The sequence below is a fragment of the Eulemur rufifrons genome, chromosome 23 (genome assembly GCF_041146395.1).
Source record: "Eulemur rufifrons isolate Redbay chromosome 23, OSU_ERuf_1, whole genome shotgun sequence".
Lineage (NCBI taxonomy): Eukaryota > Metazoa > Chordata > Mammalia > Primates > Lemuridae > Eulemur > Eulemur rufifrons.
In genome coordinates this window covers 30,927,489-30,944,833 of record NC_091005.1, presented here as the reverse complement: position 1 = coordinate 30,944,833, position 17,345 = coordinate 30,927,489, and the positions used below count along the sequence as shown (strand labels likewise).

Here is a 17,345-nt window from a genome sequence, read left to right as displayed (position 1 = left end):
TAAGCAGAATCTCAATTATATTTGGGACATTCATTGAAAATTGAACTTTAGCTAAAACAATAGGATTTTAAAAAATTAAACATTTCATTAGGAACCTAGAATTCAGAATGGCTATTGTGGTAGTGCTTTAAAATAAAACAAAATTTATATAAAACTGTTTACAATGAAACTGCTGAGGGAATTAGTTTTAAAGCTATTTTTATAAATGAGAATACTCATCTTTTACTTAGATATTTGAAAGACTTTGAGTATTTTAAATAAAACCTTATGATACACTGAAAATCATAAGCATCTACACAATCTGAATAGAATGTTGTCTAATTTGTTGTAAGGCCATAAAAATAAGTTCAGGATAAAATGTTAAAGATCTTGTTCTTTTATCTTTGTTTCCTTTTTGCTGTTCTTTCCTGTCACATTGTTGATTTACCAACAAAACCAGTTACAGGCCAGATCACATGTAATTTGTGACCACAGAATGAAACCCTGTGGTGTCTTTTGAGCTCTAATATATGTTGGAATGATCATAGTCCCGTGCACAGAACAGGGCCTCAGTAAGGGTTCACTGAACACATCGATGAAGAGTCATGTATTCAGAGTCTACAATATTTGTTCAGTTTCCTAATTATTTCACTATATTCTGCTTTTCTATTTTCTACAGTAAATTAAAATAACATTTGTATTTGTAAAAGTTTAGATTGCATGTTCATTTAGAAAACAGTTGAATTTCAATAAATAAAATATTCACCGAAATCATATACTCAGAGTAAATAGTAACAAGTGCTGGAGACATTCACACTCTATTTGGGTTATATATTTAAATATGTCAGGTAGTTCAGAACATTAATGGATGGATATCAACTCTAGGGGAACACAATGAAAATTCAAGAGTGATTTTTTTTAAAAAGCAATAAATGTTATGCATTTAATTAAAAGCTTTCTTCAACAAAGACTCTGTTATCCAATGTCTAGGTACCGTTTCTGATCACATTGAGAGAGTCTATAGAAGAGCTGGCAGCAAAAAACTTTGGTTTGTATTAGCGTCCTTGTCATTATGTTTTATTTTTGTGTTGTCATATTTATTAGCTTAAAGATAATGGATCAATCTTAAAGATGGTTATTCATCCTAATTTTTCTTTTGAACTGTGAGGTTACAGCACTGTGACTCTGTCTACTTTGTAGGTGCCAACATTCCATTGTAGTCTGGCTCTCCCAAATGAAAACAGTCTAGGAGTAAAGACCTCCGTTTTACGGAGGATCGGACATGAAGAGTATTCACTGGAATGATGTGCTGAAGACTCTTTCCTACTCTGCTCCTCCTCTGTCCCAGAAAAATGCTTTAGGTTCTATTTTGTATTTAGGAAACCTGTTCTGTTATCATAGAAGGCCATGGAAAGAGACCAATGTTTCCTTTCATCATAAGCAAAAATAATATACATAGAAGGTTGTTCTCTTATCACTTAAGTTGAATGAATCCCAGTAATTATAGTTGTTTCATGAAAAATAATGAATTTGTTGTACAGAGGTAGTCTCTTCCCAGCATTTTTTTAAAAGTGGGTGAGTTTAGATAAAATTGTTTAAATTCAAAATGGGGTAGCCTAAATGCATGGCCCTCTGCATTTTGATGCAATTCTAACAGATTTACTAACAGAATCTAAAAAATGTTAAAAGTAAATGTGTGTGTATATATACATGTATGTTTAAAATGACTTCTTATCTAATTTTTTTAAAAGTCTCAAGCAATATCATAAGAAACTCCATGAGTTTCTCAATGAGCCTCCATCTAATCCCTTAAGTAGGAGTATTAGGCAAAACGATCTCTTAGTAGTATTTCAACTGTGTTTTTATGGTAAATATAGCATTCCTACCCAGAAGAAATAATGAAATAATCCTACAGTTAAACCTGTCAAATTTTCATTGTAAATTCTCAGGACAATAAAGCATGCAAGCCAATAGATGTTGCTTTTTAATCAATAAGTTTCAAATGTAGTCTATAGTCTGATTTTTGGCTAAGCGAACCTATTCTTGCCTTATGTTTTATACTTGCATTTTAGATAAACCATTAACTAGCAAACTGTTATGTTTAAAAGAATAAACTCTTAGAAGTTTTATTTACTCTATTTTCCCTTTTATGGCTTTCTACTGACACACCCAGGTTGGCGGTACGCTACGGGGCTGCATTTACCCAGAAATTTTCTTCCTCTATAGCCCCACACATTACTACTTTTCTGGTACATGGGAAACAGGTAACATGCACAGAATTTGGAAACTCAAGCTGCTTGAAACGTGTGGGCTTATTTGCACTCTGAGGGTTAAAAACGTCTTTTGGTCTTCCAGCGTGTGGGTGAAAGCTTCTTTAGAAGTAGGAAGTGTTTGTTTCACTAACTTTATCAGTTATCAACTTGATTTTCTTCTAGTCCATCTATACTGAGATTAAGGAATATCAATGCTTTCTGTAGGTCAATGTCTGTGGGTAAATTGAAATACAAAAATATTACAGCCAGTATCAAACCTACATTTTTATTTTATTTTCTCCTAAAAATTCCATATGAATTTTTACTTTTGAGGAAAAAACAGTCTTACATATTGCATGTGCTATGCTTAAAAAAAACCTGTTCTCCCTACATTCTAAGACTTTTTCAGTAATATAAAAATAGCAGTGTGAATTCCTTCCCCCAACATGCTGGCTTTATCAAGAAAAAAAAGTGCTGGCATTTCATTGTAGCACTTTCTAAAATTCAGTACAGAGTGAATCCTCTAATCCAGGGATTTGGTTCTCTACGCACCAAAAGAAAGATGATAGGTCACATGTAGCAGTGATGGACTTAATAATGGATTTGTTAATGCAAAATCAGAATATCCTGTAATGTCCTCCCCATATTGCCCCCTCCTCAGTCAAAGGAATAGTTCGGCTCCTTTTTCTTTCTTTTTAAATTGGTAATGGCACCAATGATGCTCTGGGCACAGCCTGGCAGTAGAGGTGAGGCATTCCTCCCTGATTCCTGCAGTCTGGGAAATTTTAGCTTTTAGGTTCAATGTCTTGGGCTCAGTGTTTCCTCCAAATACTAATGTGGAGACCGAACCGTGTATATTTTTAAGGCTCCCCAGTCAGGAGCCCCATTCATTCATCATCTTTTAGGTTTGTGAACATCTGGCCTGCTCTCTTCTTTGCCCCCAGGTCGGTTGTACGCCGTGCGGCAAGTCTTTTATGTAAAGTAGTGGACAGCCTGGCCCCATCCATTACTAATGTTTTAGTGCAGGGCAAACAGGTAAGTATGTGCTTTTCAGACACCTACGTAGTCACATTTGCAAAGTTTTGTGGATAAGACCCTTAATTTTAAATCTGGCAAGCCTCAGTTCATAGGCCTCTCCAGATTAACAATGGCTCAGGCATTTCCACAAAAGGCTCCTTCTCCAAGCAAAATCTAGTCTTAAAGATGCATAGTTATTAAATGGGCCATCCCTTTTTCCTGCTGCACCTTAGCGCTGTTAATTTTCAACTCCTGTGCTAGCTTGAGATTAGTGTAGATGCTGATGTAGAAAATGCAATAATAACTACTGAAGTTCTCCAGACAGGTTAGGACAAGCAGAGCCAGGCGAATGGCAAAGGGCGCCTTTCCCCTTGTGTTCTGCATGCGGCTCTCCTGCCCCTTAGAAACACATCGGTGCTCAGGCAGAGCCAGGGTCTGTGTCCAGTGCTGCTCCCGAGGTCTTGCACCCTCTAGGCCGTTTCTCCCCCCAGCTCCTCCCCAATCCCCAGGGCCAACTCGGTCACCTATCGTGTCCAGTTAGCAGTGGGCTCTCTGTCCTCTGGGTTCTCATAATAGGCCTGTGACACTTCTCACAGACTGTCCGGGATCCCAAATCGTTTGAATGTGTGTCTCTCACCTCATGGTCGGCTGTGAGCCCTCAGAAGTGAGCGCCCAGGTCTCGTCCAGTGTGTGCCCTGGTGCGCCCAGCACGGGCCTGCCTCGGACTGGGCACGTGGCCAACGTGGGTTGGATTGAGCCGGTGCATGTGGGTGTGCGGAGTGGACATGGCTGCTCGTTTCTGTTTTGTTTTCTATAAGCTTTAATTACGTGGCTGAATCATCCTTTCGTTAAGAGTGAAAACCTGGTTCTTTTCTTTCTCTTTTTGGGAATATATGTGCTTTGTTGTGTTTTCCTGTCAGTTAATCTAGAGATAAAATAAGCCTTCTTAGTAGACTTTAACCCTCTTTAAGGGAATCAGCTCATTGCTCAGAATTCCAGGGCTCTTAATTCATTAAGATTGAAATTATTTTATCCTGACATCTAGTTTTTGAAATGTTAGAATAATAAGCTATTTTTCTGTAATATTTAATAATAAAAATAATAATAAACTGAGAAAAAGTTCAATCATTTTTCATATATGTTATTTTCCCTGTTTTCTCCAAATTATTGAGAGGTAGAATTTTCATCCCCATTTATCAGCTAAAACAAAGTACAGGAAGTAAGTTATCTAGTGCCTTCCCGCACCAGAATTCTCACCTTTAGCCACAGAGTCTTGTATTTTTGCCCTGGACCAAGCTACCTCTGAAAGAAAGTTAAACAGGCTTTGGGAAGCTATTTTTTCTTAAGTTTTAGGTCCCTGTAGTGTTTACGAAATAGAATTAATTCCACTGCATGTGACATTCAGAAGGTTTTGGAGATCTCTGAGGTCACTGGCACCTGACACTAGGAGGGTTGAGGTTGGTCACGTCCATTCTGTGCAGTATCTAGAGAGGGCTTTGCAGCCCGTGGTCCCGAGACCCTGCTCCCACGTTCTGGAAGCTTCAGAGCCTCCCCGAGGCCGGGCCTGGACCACTGCCCGTCAGACGAGCGTGTCTCCCACGGTATCGGTCACTTGCAGAGCTGGGTAAGCCTGAGAGGCCGGGAGCTCGGCTCCCTGACCAAATGCATGAGGTCCATTCACTGGCAGCACCTTACCTGTTGACAGAAAAGATGAGAATGGAGCATTCAAAGTTGGCATCAGCACCTTTATGAAATGCTGCCCTGAGAACTGAAGTAATATTGTTTCTGCAAAGTACATTCAGATCACCTCTAGCTCTCTGGAATGAAATAGTGCTTTAGTCTAATCTTAGCTTCCGGAGGCAAGGATGTGCCTCCCGTTTGTTTTCTTCTTTACACACTGGCATTTTAATAAAAGTAATCACACTCGGACTAACTGGTTGGTACCACTTACGACTTAATAAACCAGCAGTTCGGTTTCCACTGCTCGGCAAAAGCCCGCATGTTCTGTTCTTTCCCCCTCTCTGAAAACACAAGTGCCTTTGCATATGCTGTTCTTTTCCTGCCTCTTCTAATTATGCACTGTGCATAGGAGAGATGGGAAGAGGTAAGGAAGAGGTAGGGTGGGCTGCGGAATCCTCCAAGAGGCAGAGGACAGGGACAGAGGAGAGAGAGACACCAGAGTGGTCCTCTTGCCGACCTGAGCAGCACTTTTCTGCTTTGAGTTTTCGCTGCCACTTCCCTTCGTGCTTTCTCCTTTCCCAGGCTCGTGGGCAGCCTTGTCCGTCCCCTCCACAGGTGAGAGATCCGGCCCTCGTGCCAGGAAGAGTGAGGGCTACACAAGAACTATGTGACCTTGCCTTTGAAAAGGTCGCAGTATTGCTAAAGAGCAAAAGGTTCTGCCTGAGAAACTATAAGAAACCAAAAAGTATATCTCTCATATGCTGCATTGTGTACACTGTGCAGTAGAGTAAAACTATTCAGGGTATTTTGGTTTCTCTGGGGAGTTTCTAGTACTAAAGTCATTTAGAATAATTTTATCTTAATAGTTATTTATATTCCTTCCCTGCTTTTATCCACTCACCCGCACTCCCCTAACTGGGCCCCTCACCTGCCCTTATATTTTAGACTAGACTGTGAACCGTCTTGAATTCCGGTGGGAGTCATGCTTTGAAAGCCATTTTAATAAATAGCAGGAACAGTTATTCTACCTAATTCCCTAGCTCGTATAGTAATTTCAGCCTGCCAGTCATCCTGAGCCTTGAAGTTTTTTTATCTTTTAGTAGCTAGGAGATTTTTACAATAAAATTCTGCCACTCATAGGTAACTCTGGGTGCCTTTGGCCATGAAGAAGAGGTTATCTCTAACCCTTTGTCTCCAAGTGTGATTAAGAACATCATCTACTACAAGTGCAACACCCACGATGAGAGGGAAGCGGTCATTCAGCAGGAACTGGTCATCCACATTGGCTGGATCATCTCCAACAGCCCTGAGTTATTCAGGGGCATGCTGAAAATACGCATCGGGTGAGTACAGGACTTTGCACTCGCATGCAGAGAATTGCTGCGTTGTCCTCTGACAGACTGGGCCTCTCCAGGCGAGGCGATGCTCCAGGTATCTGATGAGCACTTAGGAAAGTCTTTTCCCTAAGCCATAGAGGCAACACCTGGTGGTGTGAAGAAATAAATGCCAGCGGCCTGAAAGAATCCTCATGTTTATTTAACTCCCAAGTTGGACATAGTGAAAGTAACTGTGTTCTCTGGTAAAATCAGACTCCAGGGATTTCAACAGCTGCATCGTGTAAAGCTCTAAGCACAACCCTTGTAAAAGTTCCTATAAATAAAATTAATCTCCCTTAAGAGAAGAAGGATTTTCAGTAAAACTAAGTGACAAGAGGGCACACTCAGATAGAAATTCAGTCGTTTTAAGAATATTCTGCATCATTTTCTATCAAATTCTAATTTTTAATATTTTAAATGTTCTTTTTGGAGAAGGGATCTAAAGTAAGGCTCTGGTGATCTTGAATCCTCTTAAACAAGAATTTTATGAGCTAGCATGGCCTAGGGAGAATTGACTAGGCTCTGGCATTTAACACCTGAGTCCCGGTTCTGACTGCCATTTATCGTCTTGGTAACCTTGGACAAATGCCTGAACCTGTCTAGCCTCCCTTCACTACTAGCCTCTTTGTTTTATGTGAAAATGAAATGAGACATATTTTAAAAGCCTGTGACAAGCTAATGAAGCATAAACATTTCTTTTTAAAATATATTTTTAATTGTATAAGTATCATGTGAAAATGTCCTAATTGCAAGAGTCAAATGATAACCTGAGCATATAGAGTAACCCAACATGTAGTAAATTTGAGGGGTGTTCCTTAAGTGTTTGAAGAGAACATATATTCTCTGTTGGTTGCGAATATATAATACGTGCATGTGAGTGAGTGTAAGTGCATATAGCTTGCTAACTATATAATTGGATTTTCTGTTCTGCTTGATACTTGATTAATGAAAGTCTTAATAATTTCTCATTGTAATTATGGATATGTCAATTTCTCCTTGCATTTTTATCAGTTTTGCTGTATATATTTTAAAACTTTGTTTTGTCCATGTTACTTCATAGCTTTTATCAGTATATCTTTATGTCATGTAAAGCATTACAACTTTAAAAAATTTCAAACATCTACAATATAGAGACCAGTATAATAAAGCCTTGTGTGCCCACACCGTCACCTGGCTTCAGCAATACCATCACACGGCCAATCTCATTTCACCTGCACCCTCATCTACTGCCCACCCCACCCATACCCCGCTCTTGATCTTTTAAGGCTAATCTGTCATATTATCTAATCTATACATGCTTCAATGAGTATCTTTAAAAGATAAAGGACTTTTTAAAAACATAACCAGGATACCCTTACCATGCATTAAAAAAAACAATTGAATTACCTTTTGTTTAATGTTACTACCATGCCTGCTTTCTGTATCTGTCATTATTAGCTTGGTATACTGTCTTCTATCTCTTTGCATTCAATATTCTTTTATAATTTCCTGTGTGTGTGTTTTTATATTTATTTATAATCAGCGTGTATGCTGAATTTATTTTTAATATAATCTTAAAACGCCTTTTTTATTTTGATAAGAAGCACATAACATAAAATTTACCATCTTGACCATTTTTAAGTGTACAGTACCATAGTATTAACTGTTTAATATATGCATATTATCTTTTAATAGAAATATATTTCATATTTATGCCATTTCTTTTACATGTTGACTTATTCCTGCATTCTATTTCATGTTTTTTATTGACCATATTTTTTGTTACTGTTTTCCTTTTCTGTTAATTGTTGGTTCAATTTCCCTTTCATTTCTTAGTTTTAATCTTACATGTGAATATAAAGCACCTTCTGAAAAATTACTATCCGTTTTTTCCTTCAAAATTGCATGTAGAAAACTCATTGCTTATTTGGCAGTATCTGCATACCTCTTGATTTATCAGTTCTCATCCTGGGAATTTACAATAATACTCACACAAGTACATAAGGACATATTTTGTAGCAATCTTCATTTCAGCACTGTTTGAAATAGTGAAACATTGGGAACGACCTAGGTATTCATCAGTAGGAAATAGTTTGCATAAATGATGTTATAACCATATAGTAAAATGCTATGCAGCCGTGACAATGAACAAGATGAAGTTCAATATACTGATATTTATAAATGTCCAAGATAAATTAAATGAACAAAGTAAATTGTGAATGTATTCCACTTCTTATAAAGGAACAATAATAATACCATACCTATATGTGTGTCATGGATGTATGAAAAGTATCTGAGAAATATGCATCAAATTGGTGTTAGTTATTTTCTTTAGGAGATTTCTACTTTCTAAGTTATATTTTTCAGTATTATTTAAAAATTTTAGTTTAGTTTATTATTTTCTAAATGATTTTCCTGATTTCAACTATAGCATATTTCAAGTGAATTTCCCATTCTTTACCTCTCCTTTTTTTTTTTTTGATTGAAAGTAAATTACTGTACCTGCATAGAACTTGGCCTTCATTTTTATCCCTTAAAATTGTTTCTTTCAAGGATTTAGAGGTATTCTAAATCAATTATAAGAACTTTGAATTATATCCTGATTTGTTTGATCTTGGTTTGCTCTAATATTTTCAACTCCACCTCCTGACTACATACAAGGGTACAGAAAAGGGTCTTTTCCTGTGATTTGACTCTAAAAGAAAAGAAATGTGATTCTTTCATACAGGGGATGAAAGTATTGTCACAGACTCAGGCATTTCTCTGAGACAGAATAAGTGTAGATCATAACTCTTTCAAAGCACAATCTTTGTAATAAATGTTCTAGTCGGGAGAGCCTGTTCGAGTGATAGTCATCCTTGCAAACGCTTAAACACAGCCTTTGAGTAAAGGTGAGCAGTTTCCCAAGATTCTACACTGCTATGTTTTTCAGTCTCTAGTATTTTTTCCTCTACTGCTTATTCAGCATTTTGGCTAATGTATGTCTTCTCACAAGTTCCATGTAATTTCCTTTCTTGAATTCAAACCTGACCTGAAGCTTCCTTCTATTAATGGGAGTATATATTTAGTTTATTCTAAAAATATCTTTCTTCCTATTCTTATAGGTGCTGTTGTATATGTTCAGTGCCTTTCAGGAGAATCACATACGCTTTCTCCTTAAACTATGTTACCCAAAATAAAAACGTCAGGAGGCAGGATATAACTTAGTGTTTAACAGTAGCAGAAGAAATTTGCTATGAAACCTTAATTATTCACTGTCTTGGAATTTATTCTGGACTTGTGACATTGCATTCTCATTGTATTGATAATGTCCCTGTTGCGTTGGTGGGGCAGTGGTGAGCATGGCTGCCTTCCATCAATAATGTCCCTGTCGCGCTGGTGGGATAGTGATGAGCATGGCTGCCTTGCATCGATAATGTCCCTGTCGCGTTGGTGGGATAGTGATGAGCATGGCTGCCTTGCATCGATAATGTCCCTGTCGCGTTGGTGGGATAGTGATGAGCATGGCTGCCTTGCATCAATAATGTCCCTGTCGCGCTGGTGGGATAGTGATGAGCATGGCTGCCTTGCATCGATAATGTCCCTGTCGTGCTGGTGGGATAGTGGTGAGCATGGCTGCCTTGCATCAATAATGTCCCTGTCGCGTTGGTGGGATAGTGATGAGCATGGCTGCCTTCCATCGATAATGTCCCTGTCGTGCTGGTGGGATAGTGGTGAGCATGGCTACCTTCCATCGATAATGTCCCTGTCGCGTTGGTGGTATAGTGGTGAGCATGGCTGCCTTCCATCGATAATGTCCCTGTCGCGTTGGTGGTATAGTGGTGAGCATGGCTGCCTCCCATCGATAATGTCCCTGTCGCGTTGGTGGGGCAGTGGTGAGCATGGCTGCCTTCCATCGATAATGTCCCTGTCGCGTTGGTGGGGCAGTGGTGAGCATGGCTGCCTTCCATTGATAATGTCCCTGTCGCGCTGGTGGGATAGTGGTGAGCATGGCTGCCTTCCATCGATAATGTCCCTGTCCCGTTGGTGGGGCAGTGGTGAGCATGGCTGCCTTGCATCGATAATGTCCCTGTCGCGCTGGTGGGATAGTGGTGAGCATGGCTGCCTCCCATTGATAATGTCCCTGCCCAACTCGTTACGCACATTTCCTTCTTGTGCAGGTCTCACAGGATCAGCTCTCATGACTGGAACATTTTTAGTTGGGGAGCAGTTGAATATTTTTTAATGAGGAGTGATTTATTTAAGAAATTTACTTCTGCTAAGGACAGGGGCTAGATTTTGTATTACTTCCTGTCTGTGTCGCATTCTAGCTCATCCGAGATGCTCGACAAATATTTTATTGATTAATATATAGGATACAAGCAGAGTCACATGATTTGCTTTGAGCTCTTGATGGGGACATTAGGAAAAACAAAAGACAACATGTTTCTGTGCTCTTAGATAAGAAAAGGAGTCCTTTGATTTTGATAAATGCATATGGTTTGTGACACATGATACTGGAATTAAGTGTAAAAGAAGATTTAAGTGACATCCTTCAGGAAATCACCAAATTAAATAGGGTCTTGTTTATATGAAAAGTCCAGTCATACATACAGAAGATACCAGGATGTAGCACTCTTCTCCATTCATTTATTAATGGAATGGTGCTGCTAATCACGTCAGAGGATTGTACAGGTTGCCTTCGAATGGATATCTCTAAGCCGTGTTTTCAGTAAAGATGTAAGAGGAAACAAGTATGAATAACACATGGTCGTTGCACTCAAAAGATGACGCTAATAAACCTTCCTCCTCCTCTTGCTCCGTCATCACAACCACAGATACCATTTGTTCCATGTCTGTTACATGCTAGGCAATGTGTATAAAATTCTTCACACATATGTCTGATGTAATCCCTACAACAACTTTAAGGTAGGCACTATGACCCCCATTTTACAGTAAGGAGACTGAGACTCCAGAGCGTAGGTGACTGCAAAAGTACTGAGATTTACACCCAGGTCTTCCTTCCTCCAGGGTTCTTGGTCGTCAGTCCTGAGTACTTTCTGCATGTTTTGCTCCTGTGTACCATTGCCATTATCTCCCAGAAACAGGCTTCAGTGTGTATTTCATGACCTCTGTGGTCCCTTCTACATGATTTTGACTTACGGTCTGTGTTATATTCCAGTCTTCACATAGCAGTTATGTGCCATAGATTCCAGATGGGTTTTGTCTTTTGTCTGTCAGCCCTCCAATCTAGGATCAGTACTGTTTAACATTTTACAGTGTAAGGCATACCGTAGTTACAAGGTAACAAACCTAATCAATGAGATTTTGCACTTTTATTTATCACAAGATCAAAGAAATGAGGATGATCCTAAGTTGGCCTCTTGTATACTACAGGAGATCCATTAAGGTGCTGTGAAAAGTTGAGAGGTTTAGATCAAGCTTTGTATTTCCTTGTAATATTGTAAGATACCTCTGGCAAATGGAGAGTTTTGTCATATTAACCACACACAAAGAATTTTTTAAAATATAGATACGCCTGCCTATTGTTGGATCAAAATTGGCTTAGGAAGCAAAATATAAGAACAGTTTAAAATTATTTATTTGGTTGGATTTTCAAGATCAGTATTTCTAGAGGAAGCAATATCTTCCTGAAGACTGTCTTTTGGGTCGCTACGTGGCGGATGCTGTGTTGCCAGTTCCCAGCCAGCCTGAGCTGCTGCTAGCGGACACGCACGGGCCGTGGTGCTGTTTATTGGAGCCAGCAAAGGGAAAGATGATGGGATAAGGGCAACAGTTGCCATTTAATTCCTCTAACAAAAATTTTCCAACTTCCCTAAGGCAAAACCACCCTTGTCACCTAATTCAGCTCTCTGGAAACCACCAATATGGGTGTTGTAAGTGGAAAGACTTGAATTTTGTTTCCATTTCTGCCACTAACTTCAGTGACTATATTGGGCACATGAATTATCCTTTCTTATCCTCAGAGGAAGAGATCTAATGTTTACTGAAGTCCCATGTTCCAGATGATTGACCCCTGGGTTGTCTCATGCAATCCTCATAAGAACTCTGAGTTTATAGACAAGCAGTTTGAAATTCTGCAAAGTAACTTGCCCAAGGTCAGGGGACCAAGAACCAGGATTTAAACTAGTGTGAATGACGGCAAAGTTCGTGCTTCCTCACCCCTTCTTCCAGCTCCCTGGTCTATAAAACGGTGAGGCTATCTCTGCTTTGGCTTCTTCATTGGATTCTGGTAATTCTGGGTAACAAATGTAAAGATGTTTTGCAAAGAGTACAGCTTCAGCATTATCGCTGTGACGTTTGATAATTTGAGGTCATCTCTCTTACGGCTTTTGGAAAACAGGTACGTCTGGGGAGTTCTTTATGCACACTACAATCTCAAGAATCCATAGGAGGACCCCCCACCCCCCCACACACACCAACAAACACACGCACTCACTCACGCCTGTCTTCTGGTCCCAGGTGTGCAAAGACCCTGCACTCCCACAGGTGTTCACCCGGGGGGCGGGGACCCTTTCAGCCATGGCTGATTCTCCTTCAGGGCCTGGTGGAATGATCTAAAGCATTTCACATAGCAGCCCCAACTCAGGCTCCCTTTGGGAGTCTCCCCTGCCATCTGACATGATGTCACCTCTCTGTCACTTGGTAGGACTTCGTGAAACCCATGGCAAGCACTCTGAAATCCCCTTAGACCTATGACCCACAGTGCTCTTCCACCACATCGCAGAAAGTTTTAGATTGCTGTTTCTACTCGGGATATCGGACAGCTACAGGAATTGTAGTTATCCTGTCTGGGGCTTGTGCTAGTGCCCCTCTGAAGAGGAACAAGACACTTCTGTGTCTTTTTGTATGTTTTTATTGGGCTTCATCCTTAATAAATTTTACTAAGGCCTCAGCTCCTTTAAGTCAATGGCCCCATTGCATGTTTGTTTATTGGCAGCAGCAAATACATACCCAGTATGTTTCTTTACAAAATTTACCTTGAATTAGTCCCTGGAAGGTTTTTAGTTTGCTTAAAATTGGTGAGCAAATTATTCATTTATAGAGTCTTTCAATGGCAAGTTTCTTAAACATTGTTGAACATGTAGGTGCTTCTAAGTTAGTCCTTTGTGTTTTGTAGTGGTTGTAGCACAATTTTAAAAGAAAGGTGGAGAGATTTATAGAATCTTTTTTTTTGTTCGTAATTGTTTTTTTGTTTGTTGTTGTTTTTTTACTTCGTAATAGGATGATGAAGCATCTCAGATTCATTCTCATCTGGCTTTATATTATTTTCTCTCTGTTTTAAATGTTAATTATGATTAAAGAGATTGTTCAGTCAGATTTTGATACCACATTCTTCTTGGAGTGCCAACATTCACCGGGCTCAGTGGACACAAGAAATTAAGAACATTTGCCTTAGCCCTGGTACATCTTACCCACAATTCCCCTGTACTACACACGCTTTTATCTCTCGAGTTTAACCTCTCTCCCTGAGGCTTTTTAAAAAATGTATTTATTTACATCACCCACTGCCTCAATTGCTTTTAAACCAATAGCACCATGTTTCTTCCCTCTTTTTCCAAGGTTAATCCTCCTAATACAATTTCTTCAACTTTGCTGCTATCAGGCACTCCAGTGAACAAAATTAACCTGCTCACAGGAATGGTATTCTAGTCTGATAATGATTTGATTTGCTGTCTCATTATTGATTTGTGCTCCAGCTCTCCTGTTGAAATAGATCACATTCCTGACAGGCCCATTACTGTAAAGACCTCCAATCAACTGCTTTCTGCTGCAGTCTGTCAGTCAGGCTTTAGTGGGAGATAACCCCTGAGGATGTATGTTATCAAGCCTTTTTCATCTCTGCTTTCCATACTGCCAGGACATCTTCTGTAAGTAACTACGATCCAGACATATCTTGTCCTCTGATGCACGCAACTGCATCTGTGGATCATGCATCCAATGCTTAGAGAAGGCCATTGGCGTCACAGGTACCGGACTGTAACATTGCTTATGCAGTAAGGAAAGAGAAGGTAATTAGAGCTTCAAGTTCATTAGCATGTTTCTGATATTCATTCAGAGGTCTTTGCTTTTGACATTTGATGTGAGGTACGGAAGTGAGACGGTGGAGCTCTCCTGCCTCTGTTCTGTGATGACTGGATCAGGGTAGACTGAGTGAGTCGTGGTTCTCCAGTCACCAAACGAGAAGCTCAGTTTGCCTCATCAAATTGTCACCCTCTCCATATTAATCCGAATCAAGAAGAAAAATCTCTTCTTGCAACTCTTCCACCTTCTCTTACATAGTGTATTAGTCATCTTGGGCTGCCGTAAGAAAATACCATAGATGGGGTGACTTAAACAACAGAAATGTATTTTCTCACAGTCTGGAGTTCGGGAAGTCCAAGGTCAAGGTGCCAGGAAGTTCAGGTTCTGGTGAGGGCTCCCTCCCTGGCCTGCAGACAGCTCTTTCTCAGTGTCCTCGCATGGTGGAGAGAGAGAGAGCTCTCTGGTATCTCTTCTTCAGAGGGTACTAATCCCATCATAAGGGTCCCACCTTCATGACCTTAACTAAACCTAATTACTCCCAAAGACCCCCATCTCCAAATATAATCACATTGGGGTTAGGGCTTCAACATATAAACTGAGGGGCAGGAGGAGAATACAAGTCCATTCATTACACATGACTTAGTAAGATGTTTGCACAGAGAGTCATTCATTCACTCGTTTAATAGCAAATTTAGTAAATCCTTCTATCTTGAAATAATTTCAAAATGATCATTAAAAAATTGTTTCTCACCAAGGATTAGTGCTATTCTTTATGGCCTTTTTTCAGAAAATGTTAGCCATTCTGGTTTACCAATGGTGTAAGATTTCCATGTGCTTTATTTTATATTTCATTCCTTGATTGGAGCATGTTGGAAAGAAAAATGCCAATATGCATGCAATATTCTTACTAACCTCAAAACGAGAGAGTTTTCAGAAGGATAAGCTTATTTCCAGGACTTTATAGGAATACTAGTCTACCCCTTTGCCCTTTTCCAGTAGTCCTGAGGAATTCATTGTTGTCGAGTCAAACTTTGATACGTATGAAGGTTGATTTGGTCAGTCTTATGTAGTTGCCACTTTCTCGTTTGCGTATTGGCAGGTAGAGCACGTCTCTGGTACCTTAGACAGACTGAAGTTATAAAGACTTAGTCCATGGATAACCTTCATTCTTTTGACTTTCAACATTTGTTTCTTTCTTTCTTTCCCAATTTTGCATTTAAGCGCTTTTATACTGAAATTGTCAAATCAGGTTTTGTGTCCTTCTTGATTAGTAGTCCTAAAAATGGATAAAATGTCCTTGATTTTCTTAACTGTATTATTCACTTGGTAATCTACTTTCTCTAGGTCTCTGAGAGCTATTTTTATTTATTTATTTATTATTGGAGACAGAGTCTCCCTCTGTCACCCAGGCTAAAGTGCAGTGGTGTCATCATAGCTCACTGCAACCTCAAACTCCTGGGTTCAAGCAGTCCTCCTACCTCAGCCTCCCTAGTAACTGGGACTACAGGCACGCACCACCATGCCTGGCTGATTTTTTCTATTTTTAGTAGAGACGGGGTCTCACTGTTGCTCAGGCTGGTCTTGAACTCCTGAGCTCAAGGAATCTTCTCGCCTTGGCCTTCCAGAGTGCTAGGATTATAGGAATGAGCCACCACACCCAGCTTCTGAGAGCTATTTTAATAGTTTATGTCTAAGGCTGTTTTACTATTTTTATTTTAGTCTTTTGAAGAGCTCCAAAGTGTAAAAAGATTAGTGTGGCCAATATTTCTGAATGAATAAACATATTTTAATTATATGACAAATAGATTATATTCATTCGTGCTCGAATGAATGAAAAACAGTCACCTTTTTCTTTAGGGATTGTTGAGTACAGTGTTGTCTATAATTTGCTCACAGAACTGCTGTGATTTTGTAAATAGAAGGAAGAAGCCCATTTTAGATCTCCAGCTACCTCTGCATATGGTACTAAGGATTTTAAAAGATAAATGTGGGCCGGGCGCAGTGGCTCATGCCTGTAATCCTAGCACTCTGGGAGGCCGAGGCGGGTGGATCACTGGAGGTCAGGAGTTCGATACCAGCCTCAGCAAGAGTGAGACCCCGTCTCTACTAAAAATAGAAAGAAATTAGCAGGCCAACTAAAAATATATAGAAAAAATTAGCCAGGCATGGTGGCACATGCCTGTAGTCCCAGCTACTCGGTAGGCTGAGGCAGGAGGATCACTTGAGCCCAGGAATTTGAGGTTGCTGTGAGCTAGTCTGACGCCATGGCAGTGTAGCCCGGGCAACAGAGTGAGACTTTGTCTCAAAAAAAAAAAAAAAGTTTAGTCCAGTTTTTCTCTTCAGCTGATTAGAGAAATACAAATGGTAAATCTTAATTCTGTTACATTTTCTGCTATATTATCAGGAAGCTCTCAAACATTTGTTGTTTGCAAATACTTCATCATCTTTATTGCTCTCATCAAGGAACAACTATTAAATATTTGTTATATACTATCAGCGGTAATAGTAACAATTTCTTTTAAAAAATTATGTTCTACCTTTGTGTATCTCTCTTACCTCTATAATTTATCTCAGTGTTTTACAGCACACACTCTGCAATTGACTGGTAGACCAGTTAAATTCCCAACTTCGAGAACTGGCAACAACAGAGAATAGGGGAGAGGGTAGGAAGAGCTGAGAGCTGTGTTAGCCAAGGGCAGTGGAGACTGGAACAGTCACAGAGCTGATACCTTTACCTTGTGGCCTGTGGCCTGGCCCAGCAGGAAGGGAGATAGGCCTGGTTGATACCACCTCTGGCTCAACTGGGAAGGATTAACATTTTTTCTTACCATCTTCTGCACTGGGAGACATTAGTCATCCCATGAGAATGTGTCACTGATGTCTTGCAATCCAGTCTTGGCAGAAAGACAGACTTGAATCTTTTGAATACACCTACTTAACTTTTTCATCTCTGTGCTCACAAGGCCTTACGAGTTGTCTTTCAAGGAGGTGTATCAAGAGAACAATGATGCTCTATCTGGGGGTAGTGAGTTAGCCA

General features: G+C 39.8%; 1 protein-coding gene across 1 annotated transcript in view; it reads left to right on the top strand.

The window, feature by feature from the left end:
* Positions 1–17,345, top strand: part of PHKB (phosphorylase kinase regulatory subunit beta) — a 208,904-nt gene that overhangs the window by 178,010 nt on the left and 13,549 nt on the right. The window contains exons 24-26 of the mRNA XM_069497809.1: positions 970–1,027; positions 3,176–3,266; positions 6,069–6,271. Of these exons, the coding sequence (XP_069353910.1) occupies positions 970–1,027; positions 3,176–3,266; positions 6,069–6,271 (352 nt within the window). The remainder of the gene's footprint in view (positions 1–969; positions 1,028–3,175; positions 3,267–6,068; positions 6,272–17,345) is intronic.